We start from the raw sequence: 27461 nt of genomic DNA on the forward strand, positions 1-27461 counted from the left end.
GTTGGTGATAAGCTTCAATTTTTATAGCACCTTCACCTTAATCAGTTGGGTCAACTGTGTGGGTTGTTGGTGTTCGTGTAGCTCTTAATGGGTTGTGTTATAAGATGGTCAGGACCATGTTCTGTTTCTTATGTGTGGCAATTCTGACTTGTACAGTCTGTCTAATTCCAATATAAAACTAACAGTGTTTTTTTTCTTATTTTGTGAGGTTGTTCTTTGCAGTTCCTATAACCCCATTCTAATGTTCAGGCAGCTGGTGTGAGATTGACAGTGACTGACAGCGAGTGATGGGATGGATGATGTGGAAGGAGACAAATTGTTTCCTGCAAAGTGACGGAGGGCACAAAGGCAGCTCAGTCTGAGCAGCTTTAACTGCCAAAGCTGGTGCAGATACTGAATTCAGATTCTTGATGGGACTCTACTTTACCTGTAATAGCAAACAGCCTCCCTGTGGCTTAAATCCTTCTTGTGTGTATGTAGGGTTCAGCTTCCTCATGTGTTCATTAGGTCCAGCAGAAGAGAAGAGCTCTGTGCTGGTCTGAAGTTGTGTCATCCAATGAATAGTGGGGTGATCAGTGATGTTTCATGTCACTATATTTGTTGTTCCGTTTGCCTTTTAAAGTCTGGGAACTTGTATTGGAAAAGTAAGACCAGAATATCAGTCAGAATTAATTTTATCCTTGAAATCCATACATCTTAAATGTGAATGATACATCTGAGTCACACATGAAATTTATGGCATCGTGTAATGAACGGTACATCTTAATACTTATAGACCTTTATTTTAACTCTGGCATTTTACAAGTTTATTTTGGAACTTTGTATTCTTACTGTATCATTTTTTAACAAGTCAGCAAGAGGATATAATTTTAGCTATAATTGAAGTAAAAGCAGATAAATTTGAAGATTGCACTCATTTAAGAATTTGTGAATGTGTAAGTGTATGGATGGGGGAAAATTGTCACCTCAGCTTCATCTATTTACACACTTCCCAGAGCTGGAGGCTTTACCATCTGGAAGTTGGAAAGATTAGAATAAGGGTTTTCATTACTTTCAGAAGAGGATCCTTCAGGTTAGATCTCTTTGAGAATATTTAGGCTAGAAGAAAGGAGGTTGAGTAGATTAATTAACAAGCATGTTACCTCAATTCCATTTTGTGTGAATTATAGTTGGGAGCAGATACTGCAGCAAGAAATATATACTGATAGTGGAGTAGATATATTGGTCTGGAATTGATAGAAGACTTCAACTCTTTTATGGCTATTTCCGTAATATAACAGGCATTTATTTCTATCGAGTGACGATTTTACAGTTCAGAAATAGGAAGCTGCTTAGAATCTGCAGTTCGTGTCTCAGAGCTGTTTCTGCATTAATTTCTTTGCAGGCAGGATAATGATCTCAGCATAATGTCTGCAGTCCCATTCCAAGGTGCGTGTTGAGGGTTTTTGGTGGTCTGTGTTTCTGTTGATTTTTCCTTTGGTTTCATTTTTGAATGTTTTTTGGTTTTGTTCCTGTAGAAATTCTGATTCAAGATTTAGCCTGTCTATTCCTTTTTAGTACTTAGCCCTGAGTGTCCCTTAGCTGTGGTTCTGCAAGTGTTAGGTTTGTTTGGGCTCCTTTTTTCCTATGCATTTTGTAGCTCTGCTTAAGTCTTTTTAGGTTTAATTTACTTCCTGAACCAAAACTATGAACCAAGAAGGTGTTAGGAGAGGTCATGTTACACGGAAAGTCATTTGCATGGGAATGTTGTTGTAAGTGAAGAAGTTCATACAGATAAACTGGTGTAGGAAGAGTTATTGCATAGGAACTGATGCAAAGGGGGGACAACCTGTATTGTTTAGTGTAGGACGGGTTATCACCAGGATCCTGATGAGAGAGTGTTTTAGGATTAGTGTAGGATGACTACATGAGGTTGTTTCTAAGGAAACTGATGCTGAGAGAGGAAGGTAACGTTCTCTGGCCAGCCTACGTGTGTGTGTGTGTGTGTATTTTTAACTGCGTCAAGTCTTTATAATAGAATAATTAATATGTGTTTTGTGGTATTTAAAGGTGCAGAATAATGTGTCTATTATTGTTACTTCCCAAATCCTGTAAGCAATGCAGAGGAGTATTTTCTTTGTATACAAAAGGTAAGTTTCCCCTTCCACATTCTTGATCATCTTAACTCTTTTCTGCTTTATTCATTGCATGAACCCCTAAGAGAGGGATTTAGCTACAAGTGTATAATTGTGTTTTATTGAGATTCTGTTTATTTCCCTCTATGAGGCAAATGGGACTTAAATTTTTCCCTATAGAGTCACCTGACTTCCATGGCTTTCTACAACTACTCTGCAATACAATGAAAACACCTGCTTTGAAACAGTTTTTTAAACTGTCACACAGCATCTGTTTTCAGTGTTGTATTTTCATTCACACTGCCCTATTTGTTTGTCTTCAACAATTGTGTCTCTGTAAAGCAGTTTCACTGTAGAAATGGTAGAGGGTTGGCAGCTGAGCTTTGTGGTGCTTGAAAAGGCACAGAAGATAATTTGGAGCTTAATATCACTTGGAATTGTTTATTGGAACAGATGGGCTGTACCTTCCCTTTACCACTTGTTTGGCAGCAGCTGAAATCGATGGGAGCCTTTTGATAAGATGGATTGTACTGTGCAAGTCTGGTACTGTGGAAGTTCGCAGGACTATCATCAATCATCTTTGACTTCACTGTGATGAGGCTTTTCCCCATTGTTTTCACTTAACTTTCTTTCGTGCTGTTATCCAAAAAGGAAGTTTTTTAGCCTGGTTATTGCTGGTGAGTCAGAGTGGGCAGGGAAGAAGTGTCTTATCCAAGTTGTTTTGCATGACTTGCATGACTAAGGCTTGCCTAATAAGGCTGGCAACCAAAATCCCATATACAGAGTATGTCAGCATTTATATTTTGGAGTTGGAATGCATGTCTGTCTGCGTAAGCTTGCAGTTAAATTACCTAAAAACTGGAGTTGGAAGAGGACTCTCTTTCCATTAAAGAGAAAGCTTAAGGTGATGATTTAAATTTATAGCTGTCAGAGAATGTTTTGTTCCTTTCAGTTTTGTGTCTGTTTCTCTGTCCTGTGGAGCTGTATGGCCAGGAGAGTTCTGGCAGAATGCTCCTACCTGTTCCCAATGCCAGGCTGCAGTTGTAGCTCTGACTTAAGGACAACAGTTTTTTAATTTATTGTTTTATGTCCTTACCTAAATGACAGCTTTTATAATTGTCTATTAAACAGGATAGTGGTAGAATAATATATTTAGGTAGATGAGTAGAAGAAAATCAGTGATATTTGTGATATGTTTATTATAAGAAATGTATATTGTAATGTAGGTACTTTTAATAAGTACAAGAAGTAATCCACCAAAACTGAATGCTTCCATGTGTGCTTTTATTTTCTCTTGGGATCAGGTTAGTCCAAGAGTCAGTCCCTTTTTTAGTGTGGAAATCAGACCATACCACGTCTGTGTAATATAGTCTGGCACGTGGGCTTGGGGTGGCTGATGGAGCTGTACACACCTCTGTATTGAGAGGTAAGGAAGAGCTGGTTCAGGAAAAGGTTTCTGTAAAGCTTATCAAGGGAATGCTGGTTTACACTGTTATGTTTTCTTCTTTACTCTTCTTGGTATACAAAAGTAGTAACATGTAAAACAGGTGTTACAATGTTTATCTAAAGTATCTCACAGCCCTCATATTTTTGATAACTGCGCTTGAAGTGTGAGAAGCACAACTCTGATAGCAGTAACTTTTCTGCCTTATTCCATTTTAGTCTTTTATTTTGTATTGCTCTGTTACCAAAAGATCCATTCTACCTTCTCTACCACCTAATTCCATGTGTTTCTAACACAAGGAGTTCTCTTCCCTCTGAATTTTGTAAATTATTCCCATATCCAGGTTAGAAGCTCTTTTTCACAATCTCTGTCATCAACTACCTCTCAACCATTTTTATGCCTTACAATATTTCTTTCTGGGTTTTTGCATCAGCTGTAGGCCAGTATTTCAATTCAGAGCATATTACCCATTTTGTACACTCTACTTTCCTGTTTTCAGATTTCCTTTAAATCCCTTCATTGTGATGAAGCATCTCGGTGTATTTTCCAGCTGTTGATACATTCCTGAACAGATGTTTTCATTACATCATCAATGTATTACCTAGTCTTTTCCCACTTGGTCTTTTAAACCTCTACATTCAGGAATAGCTCATCATGAGAAGTTCAAATTGTTCTTTTGTTACCTGCATTTTCCAGCATGTTGCCCAGTTTTCTTTCTCCAGAGATCACCATTCTTGTTAAGGTGGATGTGTGGCAGGGAAGCACATTGTCTTATCTGTTCTGCTTCCCTGAGTGTTAATTATATTTAATGGAGATGCTCTTGTTGCAGGGCTGTGAACTTTCTGGATCAAAGAAATGGAATATATATTTAGTTCAGAGTAAGGATGGTTTCCATGCTACCTTTTCACAGAAGCAGCTTGGAAAAATCTTTCTTCAAACACACTTCTTTAGATATTCAGTAATGAATTACATATATATGGAATGTATATAGACCTTGAAAGAACAAGCTACACTGATAATTGAGTTTTCTGTTCTTTTGGACCTCCTGTCAGCCCGTAATGTTCCCTTGCACAAGTGGCACTGAAGAGATCATGTCACATGAAACTTTGTGGGTTTTTTTGCTGACAGTTCAGGTTTTAATTGCAAAATACTCTTCTCGTGGCCTTTGAGGTAAAAATAATGTAATATTTTTATTTATTGTGCAGCTAGGTCTAAAATCATTACATACATTGTGCCATCTAGTGTATAATGGCCAAGAAAATTGAACTTGTTCTTGAAGTGCCATGCCCTGGTCATGTAATCTCTCCTGACTTCTTTAAAATAAACAAACAAGCAAAACCCCTGCATAAAATACAAATCAACAAGAAAAAACCCCTCTGTATACTTGAAAAATCATATCTTCTTAAGTGTCATCAATGATTAATATCTAACTGGTGCCACTTTTTAATCCTCACTGTAGCAGGTGATTGTACAGCAAGTGCTGCTGGCTCAGATCATTTGGGTAATGGTTTTGCTGCTGCAGATTGATCTTGGTTAGTGGTTTAAATGCAGACTAGTAAATAATAATGTATTCAGTCAGTACATCTTTATTCTAAATGTAAGTGTAAAACAAGCTCACTGATGAGAGCAGTTGATAAAACCCTTTCTTATGTCTTTTACTGTAGTCCAAAGTTCTTGGGCAGTTAGCAAAGTTTTAAGTTTCATTGTTTTGATGGTATATTGCTGGAATAAGTTTTGTTTCACACTTACGTTTTCAAAGACAAAATATATAGACAACTATATAGAGAATGGTGAATTCACCATCCCTGGAGGGATTTAAAAGACATGTAGATGTGGTACTGAAGAACAGGTTTTTTTGCTGGAGCCCCTTTATGCCAAATGAATAAGTTTAGGGGAAGACTTAAACTATTATTTTAAGTGCTTTCGGGGGAAACTTTTTGGTACTTGATTTTTATTTTTGATTTTAACATTGAATGACTGATTTCCTAACTATGACTTCTCTATTCCATGCTTTAGTGTGAATTCCAACTTGCATGCTTGCTCAGTATTTAGGAAATCTTTGTCAGTTCATATGTAAAAAAATTTAGTATATTTGATTATTACTGTTATTAATAACTATAATTCTGATTAGCTGTTATGGTTCCTATATATTATAAGAACTTTTGAACCATAATAGAAATAAACATTAAGTCTTTTTAAAATAAACACGAGAAATCTCTTATATTCCCTGTATTTTGTTTGCTTTGGGAAAGATGTGAACACTCTGCAAATGAAATTCCATACTCTTAGTTCAGGCCACTTCAACTTGGAATAAATATGCACAGGACTTAATGTAGTTGAACCAGTTTATTTTGGAGACACACCCTCATGGTGTTTGATACATTAATTTTCCTTCCCCCCATTGTACAGCAGACCAGGGGGTGAGTGTAGGCAGGGGCTGTGTTGTACAGATGTGAACCCCCAGGGCTGGTGTGGGCGTCAGGCTGGGCAGTGCCACGAGCTGCTGTGCCCTCGGTGGGTGGGCCGTGCTCCCTGTGCTGGAGCTGGTGCTCCTGGAAGGGGCACTGCACAGTTGGTGTGCTGTGCATTCACTGGCCGACTGCCTCGCCTGTCTGTACTTGTCCTTAAAAATGTTTCTAATATCCACGCTGGTAATTTGAAAGGGAGAGAAGGTTCGTCCTAAAACTAAACTAGCACAGTGACCGTGGCCAGAATAGATGTGTGTGTGTATGTATGGCCAGACTTCCTGAAGGAAGATTTGGGCAGGGCTCTCCCCATGTGCCCTTCCAGCCTGCACAGTGGATGTTTTAGGTGAGGCACAGCGTGCACAGAACTGGCCCCACCGTTTAACTCCTGAGGTCCATCTGCCACGGCCGAGCGAGCTTGGACAGTGACAGTGAAGTCCTTGGGACTGTCACAGCCCCCAGTACTAACCGGGGCTGACCCTGCTGAGCATCCGAGATGTGACGGGATGGGATGGCAGGGAGGCTTGAACTGCCAGGGGACGGTCCCACTGAGACTGGAACTCAGGACCTTGGGATTCAGAGTCCAGAGTGCTCTCCATTACACCACGGGAATGCCCCTAAGAAATATGTACTAAGGAAATTATAGCAAGGACGACTGTAATATATTCCATTTTGGTGGTATAAGTTCTCCAAAGTCAGGGTATTGATTCAGTCAGGTTTTATACCATGACTACTCTTTTCTTTCATCTTAGGTTTGTCTTACACTGTTCTTTGTAAGAAGTAGCACTTGGTTTTCCTCTCTCGGGCTTGTGGTGCCGTGCACTGCTAATACAGAAGGGTTTTCCACACAGGTGACAAAGCCTTCTTTTTGGATTAAGGCAAATCCTCCGTTCCTCCTGCTAAAACACTGAGCCTTTGTTGTTTTTAATGGCAAATTCCTCTGATACAGAAGGATTCGTGTATACTTTAGAGGATTTGATAAACTTCCATTTGGAAGGTCAAAAAACACATTACTGTTTGCTTTACTTTACTGTATTTTTCCTTATTTTGTGGTTATTTCTTTTCATTTTTTAGAAAACGGGGCAGTACTTGAAGGCTTGACAAATGCATCCCAGGTTGAAAAACTTCTGCATTCCTTCTCCTCTTCCTCCTTTAGAAAACTGACTTCATTAAAGAGGTAAAGTTGAATGTTGCTTTTTTCTTTTTACTAGGCAAAGTGAGCTAGAACTCAACATGCCCTGTGAGGCTTTAAATTAACTTGTATCCATGACTCATTCTGATAAATATTTCCTTATATCAGTAAAGATGTCTTTTAAAACCTTTGTTTGCAGAAATCTATGTAGTTGTGTTCTCTTATTTTATAGAATTGTCAATGCTTCTGCTGAAATAAGTCACCCAAGTGTTACTTGAATTTAAATTAATGTAATTTCTGAATTTCTTGTATTTTGGGATATTCAAACATGCTTAAGAAATCTGGAGCAATTCCTCACCCACAGGAGTTTGTATTAATGACCTGCTGCCAAGGGCCATTGAAAAATGCTACATAAACTGAGAAATTGTGTGGGGAAGGTTTATACCTCACTTTGCTTCGTTTTCCATTTAACAGATGCTGATCTGCTCTTAAATACAAATCTTCTTTCAGAAACCGAACCCAATACGTTTGAAAAGAGAACAGGTGATTCCAATCATGCAGTCTGGCTATTAAAAGGTCATTTATTATAGGATTTCCATGATGTAACTTGTATGACAAACTTGTCATTTTTGGTTGAACCTAAATGATTTTCAAAACACACCTGAAAGACAATTGTAAAATATAAATAACTGATGAACTTCATGTTTGCCTGACTTTTTCTTTTAAATTCTACAACAAATTCTGCAAATAGTAGCCCTTAATATGTTCTTGACACCACTTGTATGAAGTTAAAAATGAAAAGGAAAAAGAACAGAAAAGAAAAGGCTTTGAAGTTGATGGGTACTTGTAGGTTTAGAAAACCTGTGGTATAATTTTATGACAGTGTGTGACAACACTGTTGTTGCATAAAATTGTTGTGTAGCAATTTCTTTTGGGAAAAAAAGAAGGTGAGCAAAGTATCTTTTAAAAGCACAGTGTCCCTTCACAGATTCTCTGTTTCTGATCAGCCAACTGTTATCCTGCAGGTTCTGTCAAAAATAAACTTTTGGTGAAACTTTAACTAACTTTAACAGTGTCTTCCTGTGTCTAGTGTGGCTTTAAACAGCTTTTATATTTTACTGTCTTCTCAGTTTATCTCTTTTCAGGTCAGTATTCGTAGGGGTTTGTCTCTAATATTAGGCTGTAGCTTCCTTCACTTCATCAGATTAAAATTTTCTGGGACTTTAATGACTTCCAGCTATTGACAACCTGTACTGAGATCACACAGAAAGATGAAATTAACTTTGTTTAAACATCAAGCAAAGGTGTCTAATCTAGTACTGCCTTGTGTTTTAAACATTCCTGCTGTTGCTTTGAGAGTTAAATTTACATGAATTCAGTAGTTGTTAGAATATGAATTTTGTTTATAAAATAGACAATTAATAACAGTTGTCCTTGCAAGTTTTCCTTTCTGTCTTTGAGAATTCAAACATACTTTTAGAAGAGTTAACTCTTAGCATTTGAATGAGAAACCACAAAATTCTTTAAGAACAAGATTTAAGGAGTAAAGTTCTGCTATAGGAATTTTTTATAACTTTACTTCAAGCTGTATTTAAAACACTCATTACTGTATCTCACATGATTTGTTCCATGATGCTCTTTACTTTGTTTCACTTGTATTTTCTTTGTACTATATTTGGTAAGGGAGCAAGAATGGGATGATTTGTTTGTCTTAAATAATGTACATTTTGGCCTGAAGCACAGAATCCTCCTTTTTCCTCCTCCCCCATTTATGCACAGTACTTTCAACTCAGAGATGAAAACAGTTTAATCATTGTTAGATAATAGGACTGGTTGTCCAAAATGCAACTTTTCCTATTGTCTTGTGTTATGTAATTCTGTTGGAAAGGTGTGTTAACAGCTTTTATTGGGCTAGGATTTTATATAATTAAGTTTTCCTGCCAGAACTCTTACTTAACTTCTTTTTCTTCTAAAGGTAAGAGAGAAGCAAAAGAAGTAAGAAAATGCTGGGATCAGAACGAGGTGTCGTGGAAGAATGGCTGTCAGAATTCAAGGTGAACTGAGGAGAAGGCAGGAGGGCTCTGCAGGGGGGATCTGGATAGACTTGAGAGATGGGCTGATTCCAATGGGATGAAGTTCAATAAGGCCAAGTGCCGGGTCCTGCACTTTGGCCACAACAACCCCCTGCAGTGCTACAGGCTGGGCACAGAGTGGCTGGAGAGCAGCCAGGCAGAAAGGGACCTTGGGGTACTAATTGACAGGAAGCTCAACATGAGCCAACAGTGTGCCCAGGTGGCCAAGAAGGCCAATGGGATCCTGTCCTGTATCAAAAATAGCGTGGCCAGCAGGACCAGGGCAGTGATCCTTCCCCTGTACTCTGCATTGGTGAGGCCACACCTTGAGTGTTGTGTTCAGTTCTGGGCCCCTCAGTTCAGGAAAGATATTGAGGGACTGGAACAGGTCCAGAGAAGAGCAATGAGGCTGGGGAAGGGACTGGAACACAAGTGCTGTGGGGAGAGGCTGAGGGAGCTGGGGGTGTTTAGCCTGGAGAAGAGGAGGCTCAGAGGTGACCTCATCACTGTCTAGAACTACCTGAAGGGAAGTTCTGGCCAGATGGGGCTTGGTCTCTTCTCCCAGGCACTCAGCAATAGGACAAGGGGGCACGGGCTCAAGCTCTGCCAGGGGAAATTGAAGTTGGAGATCAGAAAAAAAATTCTTTGCAGAGAGAGTGCTCAGGCATTGGAATGGGCTGCCCAGAGAGGGAGTGGATTCCCCATCCCTGGAGGTTTTTAAACTGAGATTGGCCGTGGCACTGAGTGCCATGATCTGGTAAAGGGACTAGAGTTGGACCAAAGATTGGACTTGATGATCTCGGAGGTCTTTTCCAAACCAATCCATTCTATGATTCTATGACTGATGACTCAGACATGGGCTCAAAGCCACAGAAGCAGAGCTGGGGGGTTCTTCTGGTATCCAGTAACTAACATTTTAAATAACTTAAATTTGTTTATGATCCAAGGATGCAAAATCCATGGACATGTTTGCTTGGGGAAGACTTAAGGCTGCTCATTCTATGCTATTCACACTTTTTAAATAAGTTGAGTTGATTTGATAGGGTCTTTGAAAAGTGCCTGCTAAATACAGAATGTCAGGACAGAGAGTCTGCATATCAAACCAGAGCAAATGATTGTATGAAAGGTGAATCTGAATCTGCTTTGGGACTGAACCCTGAAAGGGGTTATGTGCTCCCAAATGCTGTTTGTATGGAGAAGAACTTGTACTGAACAACTAGGTTACAAGTCTGAAAATTTACTGAACTTCAGGGTTACTTTTTTATGTTGGAATGAGACTTAAACCTTTTGTGGAGATCTTTAATATTTGGAAGCATTATTTGTCAGGGTAACCTTTTTCCTTTTCTTTAGGCATTACCTGAATCACAAATTTCCAGCTATGCAGCTACATTGCACCGAAAAAAACCACTGGTACCAGCTCTTTATAAGGTCATTCAAGACCCAAATAATGAGGTAGGAGATTTTAAAAAATATTTTTGTTCTCATTCTTACATCTTTCACCTCCACAGCTAAAATGAGAGTAATGAAGAGGAAGGTTGTTTGGTTCTTGTTTCTCATGCAGTATCAACCGTCTTTTTGCTCTCTTGGTTTTTTGAGTTACTATAATGCATTCCTACTAGAACAATCTCATCTGCTTCCAAAAATAGAGTTTACACTGTCTGCTAGATTTTACTTGCCACAGCTGACTATTATATTTTATTTGGCTTGAGTTTTTTTTGATGGGGGGAAAGTTGGGGTAGGTTTGTTGTTTGTTTGTGCTTTGGGTGGGGGATTGAAGGGCTTTTTTATCATTAGTTTTGTTCTTCCCAGAAACTGCCTTTCAGTCAAAGCTGAGCCAAAGTAGGCATTGCAGTGAAACTCAGAAAGACCCATGTGCTCCCCTGTTGGCTTATTACAGTGGAAGATGGAATCAATTTTTTAAATACTATCAAGATAACAAGATCTTCTTGTGCTTATACTGGTATCACTTTTGTGTTTGCACTGCAGTAAACAAGAGCAAAGCCAAGGCCCCAAAATATAAATAGACACAATGAAAACTTACCTTACCCTTGTACATAATTTATCTTGCAAATGAAATTAAACAGCTTTGCAACCCATTGGCTTCTGCTGGGAGCATTTCTGGGCAAGAGTGTGAAATACAGCTTGTCAATAAATTGTGCAAGCATACTGTTCTCTGGCGTGGAAATTACTTCAGGTAAAATGCTTCAAAATACTTGATACATCGTCCATGATCTGGTGTATATTTATAAATAAAATAGGCAGTGTACACAGTGAGGAAATTCTTTATTTTCCTAAGCACAGTGCAGCTGCTTTTGGAAGCAGAATGCTTGATTGCATCAAGGAGATTGCATAATGCTCATGCAATTTAAAAAAAAAAAGGTTTCATAGCTGTCAGCTTCATTTCAGTATTATAAATAACCTGCATAGCGACCTTTTTCTTTGGGCTGAAGCTGCTGTTGTTCTCTCTCCACCCTGAAGCCACCACTGCTGCTGTGTGTGTGTGTGTACTCTTGAAAATGCAAAAGCTTTCCTTTGCTTTGAGAATAAGCATTTAATTTTCTTTTTTTTTAATGTGCAAAGAACCAGACTTGCAAAAAGAGTGTCTTCTTAGGGGTGTGACAGTAATTCTGTGTTATTGCTCACTGATGTTTGTCAAATACTACTCTTTGAAACAGCTGTTGCTGTTTGGGCCTCATTCTCATATCAGGTATGAGATAAGCAACCCCAGACCCAAAGATGTCTGAGTTCAGGTTCTGCTTGTTAAAGTAGTGTGTGTTTCCTTGTTGCACTTCTTCCAGACTTATTTGTGTGTGAGGAATATAATCATGGTAAGTTCATTACTTTGCATGATGTGGTAGCAATATTGGCTCTAAGCAAGAGGGTTTTGAAATATGCTTTACAGGGCATTATTTGTTAGAAGGGTGACTGATTGCTTATGGAGATTTAGCTTATGAAGTAAACTATCATCAAAATGTACTTGCTGGATTAAACTTTATGGACAAGTAATTTTTTTAGTACAACTTAATCATAGAGTTGACCTATTTTTAAAACTCCCTGAAAGTTGCGAACTGTTTAGGGCAAACATGAATTTTTCTAGAATCACATAATTCTATCTTGATAAGACCAGGATTGCTAATTTAACATGGAAACAGCACATTTAGGAACCAAAAACCCAAGGTGTTTCTCTTTTTGGACACCTGTCTACCAATTTAAGAGCTGTCTACTGAAGGCAAACATGGTGGCAAGTTAAATACAATTGTTACTCTTTGCCTTTCAGGAGATGCCCTGACTTTTTGTAATATGGGAAAAATAATGGCTGAAACAGAAAGTTACATTAAAAGTAGAGGGTGGTCTTGCTCATAAACAGCTTCTTTAACTGAATAATGTATTGATTTTTGGGTAATATATGAGCTTGAGAGGAAAATGGTTTTGTAGTGCTATTTTTTAGATAGTTCTGTAGTTTTTGGAGTTGGTTTATGGCTGTAGATGTACTCCATGGATGTCAAGTTAATGCACTACTGACATTTAAACATTGCATATTCATGCAATTCATGAGGCTGATTAGGTTTAACTTGAAAAGGCAGCCATGAAACAGAAGTCTTCAAATAATGAATGGTTTCACCCATTATATGATAGTTAAGCCTAAAATGAGCACAGTATTTTCTACCACAATGGAATTATTCAAAGAGGCAAACATTTCCAGTATTTGCCAGGCATTTTATAATACAGTGTATTTAACTTCAAGATACAACTCTTTAAGAGTTGGCAAACTTGTAGAATAAGTCAAACTAAAAATATTCATCATTTTACTTAAATTATGACTGGTTTCCATCACTGTGAGGTATAAAAATGAAGTTTGCAAGTTGTATCATTCTCACTTGCTGCACATTTAAGCCAGTAAAAGTTCATTTGTGTGTTATGCTGATTTCTGTTTATGCTCATGGGAAGGATCTTATAATTAAAAGTCTTTAGTTTAGTTAGATTGTAATAGATTTTCTACTTTGGATTGTTGTGCTGACTGCTGTGCTACTCAGTTTGCTTTGACTTTGGACTGAAAGATCTTTGGAATTAAAAAAGTGTGTGCCAGTTCACGTGTACACACACACTGATGACAAAAGCTCCATTTCCTCTGTTTATCCAGTGTCTTTTCAGTGTTTATATTCAGACAATTCATTGGAAGAGGCTGGCTCTGAAACACCACCTAACTAAGATACAAGATAAACATTTGTTCTTCCTTACTTATGTTGAGTTTTGTGTTTCCAGGTGGGAGATGATCACACTGTACTTTGGTGGGAAAACCTTGGGTGTTCATGCTTTTGAAAATATTTGTGTTGTAGCATCTTTGTGGTGGCAGCTTTTCCTTGTGGCCTTAAAGCTCTGAAACATCCCAAAAGTGCCACAGTAGTTGCAGGTTTTCACCCAAGTGACGTGCAGTTGTTAAACATTTTGCACAACAAATACGACAACTGTGGAAAATGAGGCGAATTTGCATCCTGGCAGCACCAGTGGCTGGATGTTGCTTGTACCTTTCCAGGGATCATAGTTTCACTTGAAAAACTAATTTTATAAAATTTTCATTTGAAAATAGTAGAATAAACTCAGTAGCTGCTCTGGTTGACTCTCATCTGACTTTAGCTAAAATAAATTTTTCTTTTCCATGTTTTAATGGGACTTGGATTAGACTGGCTAATTTCAAATAGGAAAGAGCTTTGGGCTGCTGTCATCTCTAATCTAATAGAAGGACTATTTATAGTATTGCTGCTGTATATATCTGGTTTCAGATAATAGTTTTTAGCCTTTCTTGCACTTGTCATCTCCCTGCAGATATGCTTGTATGTATTGTTTTCAGAGATTTCTTTTTCCTCTTTACACTAGCTTCCTGTCTTTTAAAGAAAATCTAGATATTTTAGTAATATCTGAATTATTTATTAAGCACTTTTTAAAATTTGAACATCTGAAATGTGCTTGGCCTTTCATAAAACAAGGATACAGTTCTGTCTCTGAGGATTTGAACATTTATTGTAACAGTTGGTTTTAATAATTATTGTCACTTTTAGATAGGAGTTTAAAACAAGTAAATATTAATTAAGAAACTACATACTTAGGCCTCTTTTGAGCATAAAATGCTATATATGTATGAATACTGGAATAAATATAATAGCTAAAGTAATACATGCTCAACTTGATAAAGAAAGCTGTACCCTGTTTATCCTTAAAATGATTGCAGTAGAAGCTTTATGGACTTCTAATTTCCTCTAGGTCCCAAAACAAAAATTGTTGAGTTATTTGATGTATGTATGACTAGTAAAAATCTGTGTGTTCCAAATGACGGTACTTCTCTCACTCTGTATCAATATTGTCACTGATAGCTTTTTTCCCTCCTGTGTTGTAGAGCCTGTCTGTACTCCTGCTGTAAAGGCAGGCTTCTAGCTTAGAGTAGCAAATCTGTCAGTCAGACACATTGTTACACAAGGTACTTACACCACAGTCTTGTCTGAGATCTCTCTGACAGCAAAGTTTTATTTTACGTAAATGTCCTGTTATGGGTTATGTAATCAGTGGTTTAACTATGCTGTGCTTCATTGACCAGAATGCTGTGTTAGAAATGGAGCTGATGTGGTCTCTGTTTCTTGGGTGATGCTCTCTTGAGGCAGCTGTCTTGATAGACAGTTCTGTCAGGTTTATGTTTTGTGTTGGTGATGTACCAGCATTTAGTATCTAAATATGTGTGTGTGAAATTGTATTTTCATACATATTTATGGCATTGCAGGTTTATCAGACATTCAGACAGACATGTCTGTCCCTCTGCTGTTAGTTTTTTAAGAGGATGGATGATTCACAACAAACACAAGAAGTACATATTTGTACAGCATGACAAGAGAGTGACAGTCAATTCTACAGGAACTTCTGAGTGCTGAGATTAGGATGAATAGACAAAGAAAAAACAATGCATCAAAGTCCATGAAATGTGCTGGTCTGAAAGTCCTAAGGTGCATATCCCTGGGAGTGAGAGAGGAGTCACATGTGTGTTATCTGATCTTGTTTGCATGGAGTGTTTCCAGTTTATGCCTTTCTGTCTCACTAGTATAGCTGCCACTGTGTTGGTCAAATATAAGGTTTTCATTGCTCTAAAGACATGGATAATTTGATGCTTAATATTGTGTTATTGTTGTTATTATTGTTTAATAAGTGAGCTGCATAAAGCATATGCTGTTGGAAAGAAGACTTCTTTGAGATTCTGCCCCTATCTTCTGACTCTGTAACTCTTCTATATGAATATAAATGCCTTAGGTTACCTATATGCTTCTGTCTTTTTGGACAGTGAATCTCAAAAGTATTTTCCTTAGGTCAGATCATTCCATTAATGTTAGATAGTGGTCAGAAACCTCCCAAAAAATTTATTGGAAATTTAAAAATTTTTTTCAGGGTTTTTTTTCCTTGTCTTTGGTTTTGGTATTAAAATCTTGATGAGTCATGGCAAAGGATGAGACCCTTTGATGTTCTTTAACTGTTCCATGGGTGCATCTTAACCATTGGTTTAGGATTGGACACTATTAAAATGGCAGGTTTATCTTGTGCTTTTATCACACTGACTTGATAGGGGCCTTTTTTGATTCTTGTACTGAAAGCTGAAGTGCATCTCAAGATGAAAGATCAGTCTTGCATTGTAATGAACATATGCACCCTTGTTGGGTTTGGCACTAAAAAGCTGTAGGTAAGAAATTAATTCATTTATCTGTCAATGGACTTGTCATTAGTAGCTAATCTTTATACTTTTATAGACCTTACAACTGCACTATCACAGTTTTATGGTGCACATAGTTCAAGCCGCGTGTCTGTCACATGCCTTAAATTAGCACCTGTACAGAAAATAAATCTCATATTGACAGCCCTAGACAATAATCTCAAAGCACACGTGGTAGGGGCTGTATGGCCAGACTTGGTGAACGCAGATTTGGGCAGGGCTCTCCCCACGTGCCCTTCCAGCCTGCGCAGTGGATGTTTTAGGTGAGGCTCAGCGTGCGCAGAACTGGCCCCACCGTCTAAGTCCTGAGGTCCATTTGCCACGGCCGAGCGAGCTTGGACAGTGACAGGGAAGTCCTCGGGACTGTCACAGCACCCGGTACTAACCGGGGTTGACCCTGCTGAGCATCCGAGATGTGACGGGATGGGATGGCAGGGAGGCTTTAACTGCCAGGGGTTGATCCCCATTGAGACTTGAACTCAGGACCTTGGGATTCAGAGTCCAGAGTGCTCTCCTTTACACCACGGGACCAGTAAGACCACATTTCCCAGTACTGCATCCCAGTGCCCCTGAGGTCTGTCCTTAATGGATCTCCGTAAAAGGAATGCATTTTAATTCACTTGCCATCAAGGAATGTGATTGTTACTGGCTGCAGTGCTGTGTGATACAGTTCCTGTGTTTGCTATTTTGCACTCCCTCGTTAGAGAAGCCTACCAGTAAGCCACCAGCCTTTTGCCTTTCCACAGCTCCTGGAGCCTGTTTGCCACCAGCTCTTTGAACTATATCGCAGTTCTGAAGTTCGGCTCAAGAGGTTCACGCTGCAGTTCCTGCCCGAGCTGATCTGGGTGTACCTGCGCCTCACGGCCAGCAGGGACAGGCAGAGCAATGGCTGCATTGAGGCTCTGCTGCTCGGCATCTACAACCTGGTAAGTGAGATGGGTGGGAATGTGTGAGGAAAGCTTGGAGTTCTGCATCACTAACCACTAGGGATAAAGTAAATTATTGGAACAACATATTTAAAATTAAAATACATTTAAATGAATGCATATTTAACTTGGAGAAAAAGATAATGTAAGGAAGGTTTAGTAAGAATGTTTGCAAAAATATTTTTTGTATTTTGTAGTTATCTTTTTTGGGAAAAACGTTCATCTTGTGGGCTTTCTCAAACTGTTATATACTTGTGTGTGTAAGGAAATAGGTAGCCCTCCTTAATGTTCCAAAATGCAACCTTCTATGGTTGTCAGACCAATACATGTGGTCCATCTTCGTGTGTCTTTCTTGTACCCTCCCACTTACTCTGAACGTGTCCTTAAGGGTAATTTGAAGATGAAATGACTGTGCATGCACTTAGATACACACACATGAGTACATTTGAATCAGATAGTTGTCCTTAGGGGAACTGTGATTTTAAGAGTAAGTAGAACTGACTGTAAATTATTAAGTTCAACTGTTGGATATAAAAGTAGTTTTTATATCCTTATCTTAACCTGGAAATGTTCACTTTTGTAATGTTATAAAGCTGTCTGATAAATTTAGCAAATCCTGCCACAATAGACATTCTCTAATGGGAATTTCTATGTTATAGGACCTTTTAACATCACCCTTCCCTGTAGTATCACTGCAAAGCACTCCTTTAAATTGTGTATTACATTTCTACACGTGATAAGGCACAGAACAGCCAAACTGTGATTCTTAGAAGTAAAACATATTCTAGTTACACATCTGTAGATCAGCCCTAACAACTGGAAAATCCAATTGTTTTAGATTTATTCTGCTACTAAAATAGCATTGGAAACTGCTTACTGATTTTTGTACTGTTTATTGGAGTGAAGTACCATGTTTATCATTTTGCCTGTTTTTTGAAGGTTCTTCTGCCGTTCCTGTGCAAGTCATGTTGGTGATTCGTGTTTGTTAAGGACAGGGATTTCTCCATTCTTTCCAGATTCAGGCCTCAAAATGGACGGTGGCTGCCACTGTTTTTTATCTTTGAAGTTGCTATATTTTTGCACATATACTGACTGAGACTGAAGGAGTGAAGTTATTTTCTTAGCACTTAGAAAGGGAAAGACAGGGATAAATCCTTTGCATTCTGCTAAATTCTGTCAGCTGTCCTCCCATTGTAATCCTTCAAGCCTGCTACAAGTACAGAGTTCCCTTGAGCTAAATTTTCACATAAACTGGAATGACTGGAGCTTATTGTTTGAAGATTTGTTGTGCAAAGTGCAAAGGCAGAGTTTAGACTCCTTTTAGGGGTAGTCTTATGTAATTGCTCTCAGTATGTTTTCTTTAAAAACTGCTGGGTTTGCTTGTGCAGTAGCTTAGCAACTACAAAATATGACCAGTCTGAAAGCCTTTTGAGAAAACACTCTGTGTATCTCCTACTGATAGGATGCCTGAGGTAACTTTGTCAGTCCCCTTGAGTTCACCTTTTCTCTGTGGTGCATTCATTATGAAATACTGTCCATTGTCAGCAAGTGATTCATCAGCCCTCAGGTGTCAGGATATTTTGGACTTGAAGTTTAGCCATGCTGTACTATGAAATTCTGTTACAAATAAATGTTATAATGTTAAGGTGGGCTAGAAAAGCCTTTTTGTTCCTGTTTGTGTGTTTGGTTTTGATGAAGTCATGCTGATCAAGCAGCCCATGCTGGTTTTTTAAATGCTGCAGACTGATTGTGCAGAGCAGCTTGTGAAAGAGTCTGTCCCACATCTTACATGTGTATGTGAATCTGCAAATGCACAGAGTCCTTGGGGTGCTAATAGTCTTAATCAGATCAGAACCTCTAACTTACTTGTTATATACCTTTTAAGAGTTGAAAGTTATGCCAAGTCCTATCTCCTTACTTCTGTTTGGGTTTTGTTCTTGTTTTTAATGCAGGAAATTGCTGACAAAGATGGAAACAACAAAGTTTTATCTTTCACCATCCCTTCGTTATCTAAACCCTCAATATATCATGAGGTAAGAGAGCTGCTGTGGTAAATTAGAATTGGATCTGTTAGAGGAATGAAAACTGGATCCATTTGATGCCACAAGCCATTTTAAATGCATCTTTTTGCAGTAAGTTTTCAGTGTCAGTAGTTTACAATTAGTGTAATCAAATTCAATAGCATTAGTAGAAGAAAAGGAGTATAAAAGTTGAAAAATCTTTGCTGACAGTGTCCATTTATAACAAAGGTTAGTGGTGGTGTGCTTGTGGCTGTGTTTAGTATACATGTTAGTATAAAAATAGTTTATCTTCTTCTAGCTCCTTAATACAGTTAGAACTTGAAATTGTGTTTTTATTTCTCTACTGTTTCTGGACAAAAGGTCTCTGTTATTAGGGAAAAATTACTGTAAATGGATGTGTAAGAAGCAAAGTTGAAAATTGCTCTCACCTGCTCTATTCTTGTAAGTGTGGATGCTGTTCATAATAATGAAATTAGATACTGTTTTTAGATTTACTTATTATTCTGTGATCTTCATTTTTACAGATCACAAAATAAGGGTGTTTGTTGGCTTGGGTGTTTGGAACTTTCTTGGGGTCTTTCAGTTATGCCTTGTTTTCCCCCCTCCTCCTACCACCTGCTTGTAGCCCTCTACTATTGGATCCATGGCTTTAACAGAAGGAGCACTAAGTCAGCATGATCTCATCAGGGTGGTTTACAGTGACCTTCATCCTCAGAGAGAAACCTTCACAGCACAGAACCGGTGGGTGATGGACTCCAACTTAATTAACTGTTCCTCACTAGTGAGGCAAGTCCTTAAACGCTGAGACCAAATATGTTGTGTGATCAGTCCTTTCTCAGCACTAAGTGCTTAGAAACAAATCTAGAGAACAGTCTTGGTGATCTTGAGATACAATGTTTTTTTTTATTTTGTTCCAAATTTTTATGTTCTACTAGCTAATTTACAAGTGTAACTTCTCTGTCGTTTCTGCGTAGGTAAGGAATATCTTTGGGTTTATGGCTGGCTATTCAATTTTTCCTGGAAGTATAACAAAATTGAGCTTTGGATCTGAGGCTGTGACTTCTTTTTCCACAGGAAGAGGATGATGGAGCTAAGTGGATAGACAGAACTAGGGGTGAAAGAAATTGCCCTGATGTTTAGTGACTGCCAGCATTATCTGTGTCTAAAGACAGCTCTGGAAAACTGATCAAATAATTTTGAATATGAAATGTTGCAGACATTTCCTGTTCTATAACTTTGTCCAGATATGGTACAATATCCCATTTTCCTTCACAGTTCCTGCATATGCTAATGGCTTTCAGTAATAATAATTTTGAGTGTTTATAATGACCCTTTGATAGCCTGTTTCAAGTTAAAGAACTAAAATGAACAATCGTTTAGGAGTTTGTGTATTTGCTTATGACACTTTTTCAGGGGGGGTATTTTTTGAGACTGAATTGTAGACTTGTGTTAAATTTCAGTGAATATTAAGAATTTAAACCAAGCAAGGTTTTGCTCTTGTCTCTTTCAGGTTTGAGGTGCTGAGCTTTCTTATGCTATGCTACAATTCTGCTATTGTCTATATGCCTGCTTCTTCTTACCAGTCACTTTGTACCATGGGCTCCAGGTGAGACACTTGCCTTTGGGATAGTCTTTTAGGATGCATCTAGGCTTCTAAATACTCATCCAGTATCAAAAAAGTGGGAATGGATCAGTTTTTGGTATGCTTTTATCATTCTCACTTGAGTTGTATCTATGCTAATTTTGCCAAGCGTTGAATTTTCTTGTATGTGAAAATGAGATCTGTTCTTTGAGTGGAGAAGAGAGACAACATTTTATACACAAGGGATTTCTGTGCTGGAAAGGGTGCAGCAGTTACTGTGTATTAGTGGCCATGCTTTGCTTCCCTTATGAAGATTGAGATAGTAAACTGATACAATAACAATACAGTAAATTATTCTGGTTTTTTATGGAGGTGGCATATGGGAAGGCAGGCCCCTGTCTCAAGGGTCAGAAGTAGTTTTCAGAAGGCATCTGAGAGCAATTCTCAAGAATATGGTATCTGTGTTTCTAGCTTCAGGTAGCAGGATTGCACGCTGCCATCAAACATTATATGGAAGATGACATATTTCTCTTCTGTACCACTGAAATGTTTCTTTTAAAGAAAATTGGTTTCATCTACTGAATTTTAGAGACAGTCTCCTGCCTGATGGCTGCAGTAGAGAACATCTTGCCACCCTTGTTCTTTAGGACCTGGTTTAAGACAATGCTAAGAAGACAGGTGGGGTTGGTGACTGTATGGGAAATAACACTGGATTATCAGCAAGCCACTTCTCAAGGCACTGTTACAAAACTGCTCTGATGGTTAGGAAAGCAACACAACAATGTTCTATATTGTGTGTTTATATTTTGAAAAATAAATTTGAAAATTAACCAAAGTCTCTTTTATACAGGAAAGACATTTTTAATCTCTTTGGAGTTAACACTTTCTTGTAATGTTGTTTTTTCCAGGCTGTGTGTGAGTGGGTTTCCACGGCAGCAAGAGAAGCGCTGGAAAGAGCCCTGTGGCAGAGTGGTGCTGGACCCTGACTTCATGGTGCAGCTGCTCACTGGGGTCTATTACGCCATGTAAGTGCATGAGGGTTTCTTCCCTAAAGAAGGTCTGATTTTGCACGAATTAAAATATAAATGCTAGTTGTTTTTTAATTGAAAAAAATAGTTAAACTCATAACACAAGTTTATAACTCGATGAGTGTATTTCGCATCTCTTGCTCCTTCAGTGAACTGATAATATCAAATACTTTTGTCAGCACTGAATTAGGTAATGAAGGCTGAGCAGAAGGTGCTGAAGAGAGTTAGGCTTCTGCTTTCATCTTTTCCCAAGTTCCCACTACCACCAAATACCTTCTGTTCACAAGCATAATGAGCTTGGATGCCAAGATAAACTGATGAAATGCAGACCTCTAGAATGTCAGTAGCATCTGAGGCAGCAAAAATCCATTTCTGGTGGAAATTCAGTTCTGCTAAGTAGCATTAACCTTTACATATTGACCCCATTTTTTTTCTTTTTTTTTTTACATTTTTAAGTTTGTCCTGAATATGGCACCAATTTTGTTGTGCTTGGAGGTGACAGGAGACAGCTTTCTTGTTATACCAACAAGATTAATAAAAAAACATCTTGTCTGCACTTCTAAAGGAACTGAAGGGTCTGGGGTGTGCATACAGTTGATGAACTTTCTACATAAGCAAAGAAGTGAAGAGCTGCGTTTGGGCATAAAAAAGACAAGCTTGTCTTCATAAGATGTGAAAGACAGATATTTATCTTTACTTTTTAGATATAATGGTCAGTGGGAACTTGGCCAGGAGGTATTGGAGGACATAATTTACAGAGCACAGCTTGAACTCTACTCACAGCCTCTGCTGGTAAGAAGCAATTCATTGCAATTTATGGGCTTGGTTCAGAGGAATGTGGGTGTGTTTCTGAAGTGGACTGGTACTGAAAGCTTTTGTGGCCATTCCCTGCACTATCAAATGCAAGTGGTTGTTAACAGCTGGTGGATTTTTTTCAACACTTTTTCTGCTTGAGCTTTAAGCAAAGGTGTTGGGATTGTCCAGGGCTCTTTGGTGCTGAAAGTGAGGATTTTCTAATGTATTACAGTTGGCTCAAAATGTTTATGTTGTTTTGGCATAAGCTGCTGGTGAGTGGTGCCAAGAAGCTTAACTGATTAGTTTTTATATCATAGGACAGTGGTTGCAGAAAAGGCGTTTTCTTTGCTTCTAGACCTTCTTCAGAGCTGAGAAGAAGCTGTGTGGTTTAATTGAAAACTCAGTAAAACAACAGCAGGATAGAACTGAAACTGAAAAGGAGCTTCATCTCCAGAGTCAATACCAGATTTTGTTTGAACAAACTCACACAGATATTCATCTTTATCTTCTTTGGAGGAACAGAAATAAAATGGAGCAGTTCTGATTTTTGGGTTTTGGGGTTGTTTTTTTTTTTTTGAGTTTCTAATCATAAAAAGAGAGAAAAGAAATGGGGAAAGTGATGAAACAGCTGGATGCAGGTGCATGTGATTGGGAAGGATGAGAAGGTTCACAGGCAGAAAGAAGGAATTTTTGTCAGATGTAGGAATGAGAATGAAAAGAATAGGGAAAATTAAGGAGAGTAAAGTAAAACAGACTGCTGTTTCAGTTTTTCCATCAGAATTGTGGCTTGAAGCCTTTAGTTCTCCTCTGAACTAACAGTAATAAAATTTCACTGCTTTTTACATAACTGAGAAAGGAGTGGATTGGGAGAAATCTTCTTATGTGGCAATCTGAGGTCACTTTTTTCTGAAATAAATTACATAAAATTATTTTCTTGATGAATTAATATTGGCTGTAAAACTTACCTGCAGGCTTTCTGACACTGCTGCATTTAAAATGCCTGGTGTCCATTGAATTATTGTAATAATTTGTTCCTTTTGGAAATGATGCATCACTACATCAGATTGAAAGTTTTAAATTAAATATTGAACCTGCTGAATTGGGCCATCCTATCAAACTACTACATTTAAAAGGTGTGTAGGAGGATCTGGAACTTGATAATATGACAATTATCAGTCTTCGTTGTTCATTTTTAATCCATTTGTCTTTAGAGATTACTTCCAATTTTAAGAATCTTCTAGATTGTCTTTGATTTTTTTCCAAATTTCGTGTTGCTTCTCCATCCCATTGTCTGCTGTTGGTGACATCATGACATCACCAATTTTTATCCTTTCGCAGTTGTCAGGATTTTCCTGCATACACATGCAGGCCTATCTGTGCATTTTTTTCTGCTTACCACTCTGATTACTGCCTGCTTCCTGTCTTGTTTTACTAACATTTTTAAAAAGCAGCTTTAAAAATTGTCTGTTTTTAAAAAAATTGCCTGTACATCCTTGCCCTCATGCTATATATTCAAACAATTTGAGTTTTTCAAAGATTGCAGCCCTTTCATCTCCTTGCATTTTCAGGAGATGTGTATAATTTAGCAGCATTTTCAAATTCTGTATTTTAAACTTAGACCTGCTAGCACCAAGTAAAACACCATCTAGGACACTGCACAGGAAAGTTTCAAGTTCAGCTTCTGGCTGGGATTTCCTGACAGCAGTTAGTTCAGTTCTTTGAACTCCATTTAATATTTGGGCAAGCCTCTATTACAGAAGTGGTCTTGTGCCACTGGACCCAGCAACTGCACTGGAGAGGGCAGGAAGCAACACAAGTTTACCTTTTCTCGGTAAACAAACACATCTCTGTTAACAAACAGGGAGGATTGGTTTCATAGTCAGGAAACCTGGGAGTTTCTACCAGAGGCAAACTAGGCACAAAGAATCCAAATTACTACCAGCCTAGATCTCAGGGGTAGGCCAGTGACAGTCAGTCTTTTCCTCGGAACCAAGAGTTCCGCACTTTTTCCAGACACAAATCCCTGTCTTCAGAGCAGAGACACACAGGCGTTTCTAGTTCAATACACAAGAATCGTGGATCAGCAAATCACCATGTTGAGGTAGCACCTTTATCCAGTGTGTTTTATTGATGCACTTATGCTCTTGTTGAATGTTCTTTTGTTGGAGCTCCTTTCTGATAGACAAGAGTGGATGTCTGGCCTGAAACCAACCCTCCTTTGTCATTGATGCAGACTTGGCTTGCCAAGTCTGAATTGTGCTGTTTGTTTTCCTGCCTTTCAGTGCTGGATTAGACATCATGAGCAAGTGTTTTTGCATCCCAAATGATGGTAGTTTTGGTGGTATTTTTGGTCAGACAGGGACTATGACTCATTCAAACTGGTTGTTTAGGTTGTTTCAAAGATTTACTGTTGCACTGATTATTATCTCCATATGCTTTTCTTCAGTCCCCAGAAGTACAATTTGTGCTGTCAGAAAGGGACAGCTGTTAAAAGGTTCCACAATCAGAAATGCTCTGTCATGTCTCTGGTCCTGTTACAGAAGCCTTTTGCTATTAATTTTTAGGGGCTTTCCCCCCCGCCCGTATCCTGACAACGACACCTATTCCAAAGAGGTCACAACTCCAGCAAGCAGTAGATGGGAAGACAGACAATTGTATAATGTTGAACTTGGTCTGCTTTGGTTCAGTCAGCAGAAAGGAGTTTCTGAAGTCTGTAGTGTGATCAAGGATAGGGTGAATGCATTTTGTACCATTTCAAGAGGATGGCATGGAAGGGAGCCTGTCTGTGAATAGGAGAGCAGTTCACAAGCAAGAGTCGAGGCTGAGAGAACTGGTTAGCAAAGGAAAAATCAACATTGGACAAGTGGAAGGCAGAGTGTTAAGGAGCATTTCTATGGTGGTGCCAGTAATCTCTAGTTCTGGTTAGAAGTCAGACAAGAAGGCAGTGGAAATGTTTGATGTAGAGTTACAGAGTCACAACAGCAGCTGGAGAGGAGGAGGATCAGCTGTAGGGCTGCCATTCCAGTCCCCTAGGACTGGTATTTTTATTGCCCATTAGTTGTGTAATGTCAGTAAGATTTTGCAAACATCAAGGTGTGTCCATTTTGTGGGTTGCATTGTTTTTAAAGCTTTAAGTAATATTTTGTGTGCATCAACTTTGTCATTGTAGAATACTGTACATCCCATAGAGACCCAGCTTGCTTTTCAAGAGCTGCTACACAAGTTCACCTTTTTTGAAAAATTTACTTGTAAACTAGGAAACATTATTGAAAGTTGCTTTTTTCTTTTTTCAAGTAAGCCTCTAATCCCAAAAAGGCATTGTATGGGAAATTTAAAGAAGCAATTAAAACATCAAAGCAAAAAGAGGTCACTTGTTCTTCCCCAAGCTGCAAAACAAAACTTCTGACTTTGTAGTAGGCTATTACAATAAAAAATAGGTCTAGCAAAGATGAATGTATTTTAATAATTTGATGCTCATTGCTTAGGTTGCAATTTTTTAAAAAAATAAATGTTGCAAGTACCTGCAGTGTAATCCCCTTGGTTAGGTTTTATTGGAATCTTTTGTTTGGGTTTTTTTTTGCAGGAGGCAGTGTGAGGTAGGTGTGGTGGAAACTGGCCTCTCTGTCTGTGTGCAAGGCCAGAGGCTGTTTGCATTGGCTTGGCCTGTGACTTAGTTTTATGGCACGTGTCATAAAACAGAAATGGTATTTTCCTTGTTATTCTGCAACCTCTTTTGGATGGAGACCTTCCTGTATACTTGTTATCTCTGTCACTACAGGTGGCAAATGTGGAACAAAATAAATTGGCTCAAAAAAATTATGATGATTCAACTTGGGTTTTGGGAATAGGTTTGTGATGAGCTTTTCAGTGTAGTTATCCACTGTGACTCTTGGGGATGGGGCCATCCATCTTGAGGGGATCTGGCATAATTAACAAGTCTTGATTGTTCTCATTTCTGTATTTAGCAAGAGATCTAATACTGTCATCGGTGCAACCAAGGATAGTGGTAGTACAGCTTTTTACCTCTATCTTAGGTTGCAAATGCCATGAAGAACTCGCTGCCCTTCGACGCTCCTGATGTGTCGCAGGAAGGCCAGAAGGTGCTGAAGGTGGAAGTGACTCCCACAGTGCCGAGGATTTCTCGCAGCGCCATCACAACAGCCTCCATCCGCCGGCATCGCTGGAGGAGAGAGGGTGAGCACGCTCTGCCAGGAGCAAACATCACAGTGTGCTGTGCTCATCATCATCACTGTAATCTGGCTCCTGAGTTTGAATGTTTGCAGAACAGTTGGGGGGTTTTTGTTTGTTTGTTTTTGAAAAGTGATATTCCATAATAATGTATGATATTTTACATCTTCAGACCACTGCATGAACATGAACATTTGGGGTGTTTATTTTGTTTTTGATTTGGAGATAAACCATGAGGTAGGTGAGAAAATGGATAAAGTGGGAAATGTTTAAAAGGACTTCTTTTTTTCTCTATGTAACACAGCATGAAATTGTAGGGGTAAAGTGTGGCTTAGAATTTGAGTTGTTTGTTTAATCCACACTAAAACTCAACTGCCTCCCATCATAAATAGCTCAGGGAATAAATAGTAATATATAGACCTTGATAAGATTCCAGCTACCTAAAGCTACTCATGGCAGTGGGAGAGGGAAGAGCTGAACATCACACTCCTACCATCATACGGCCCAGTTTATTGGGGGCCATAAAATGAATAGTTTAAAACTAGTTGTTATTTTCCCTCAGTGTGTACTTACATCATATGGACGTGTGCTTGACTGTATGAAGAAAAAGAATAAATACATAGTGATCTTGACCGTGATGTGATGACATCTTCAGTGAAGGTGTAGCAAAAAGCTTGCTTTGAAATCACTTTGTCATACTTGTAAAGCTTTGTTGCTCATGTATAAACCAGTGGTTTAAAAAAACTGCATAAATCAACAAAGGTAAAAAATAGAATAACCTAAAAATAAATAGGATAACAGAGTCTGAAAACAGGAATTGTATATTTTCCTGTGGTACTATTTTTTCCCCTCCTTTATTTTTTATTCTTCTCTATCACATGCAAAAGGATTTGATGACCTCTGGTCTTCAGCTGAATCAGGATGTCCAGGACAACAAATAGCTGTCTTC

At 38.6% G+C, this 27461-nt stretch overlaps 1 protein-coding gene across 9 annotated transcripts in view; it reads left to right on the plus strand.

Annotated features, from left to right (window-relative positions):
* LOC139674885 (hyccin 2) overlaps positions 1-27461 on the plus strand; it is a 73110-nt gene that overhangs the window by 13701 nt on the left and 31948 nt on the right. For 7 of the 9 annotated variants that reach the window (XM_071561830.1, XM_071561834.1, XM_071561823.1 and 4 more), the window contains exons 3-12: positions 7098-7200; positions 9131-9209; positions 10578-10679; positions 16719-16898; positions 18851-18931; positions 19545-19660; positions 20430-20525; positions 21410-21526; positions 22234-22321; positions 26359-26518. In XM_071561830.1, the coding sequence (XP_071417931.1) occupies positions 9159-9209; positions 10578-10679; positions 16719-16898; positions 18851-18931; positions 19545-19660; positions 20430-20525; positions 21410-21526; positions 22234-22321; positions 26359-26518 (991 nt within the window). In that variant the 5' untranslated portion in view covers positions 7098-7200; positions 9131-9158. Of the gene's footprint in view, positions 1-1384; positions 1429-7097; positions 7201-7629; positions 7699-9130; positions 9210-10577; positions 10680-16718; positions 16899-18850; positions 18932-19544; positions 19661-20429; positions 20526-21409; positions 21527-22233; positions 22322-26358; positions 26519-27461 lie in introns of all 9 variants that reach the window. The other 2 variants (XM_071561824.1, XM_071561831.1) reach the window with 2 other exon arrangements.

Source organism: Pithys albifrons, chromosome 8, assembly GCF_047495875.1.
Source record: "Pithys albifrons albifrons isolate INPA30051 chromosome 8, PitAlb_v1, whole genome shotgun sequence".
NCBI classification, from domain to species: Eukaryota; Metazoa; Chordata; class Aves; order Passeriformes; family Thamnophilidae; genus Pithys; species Pithys albifrons.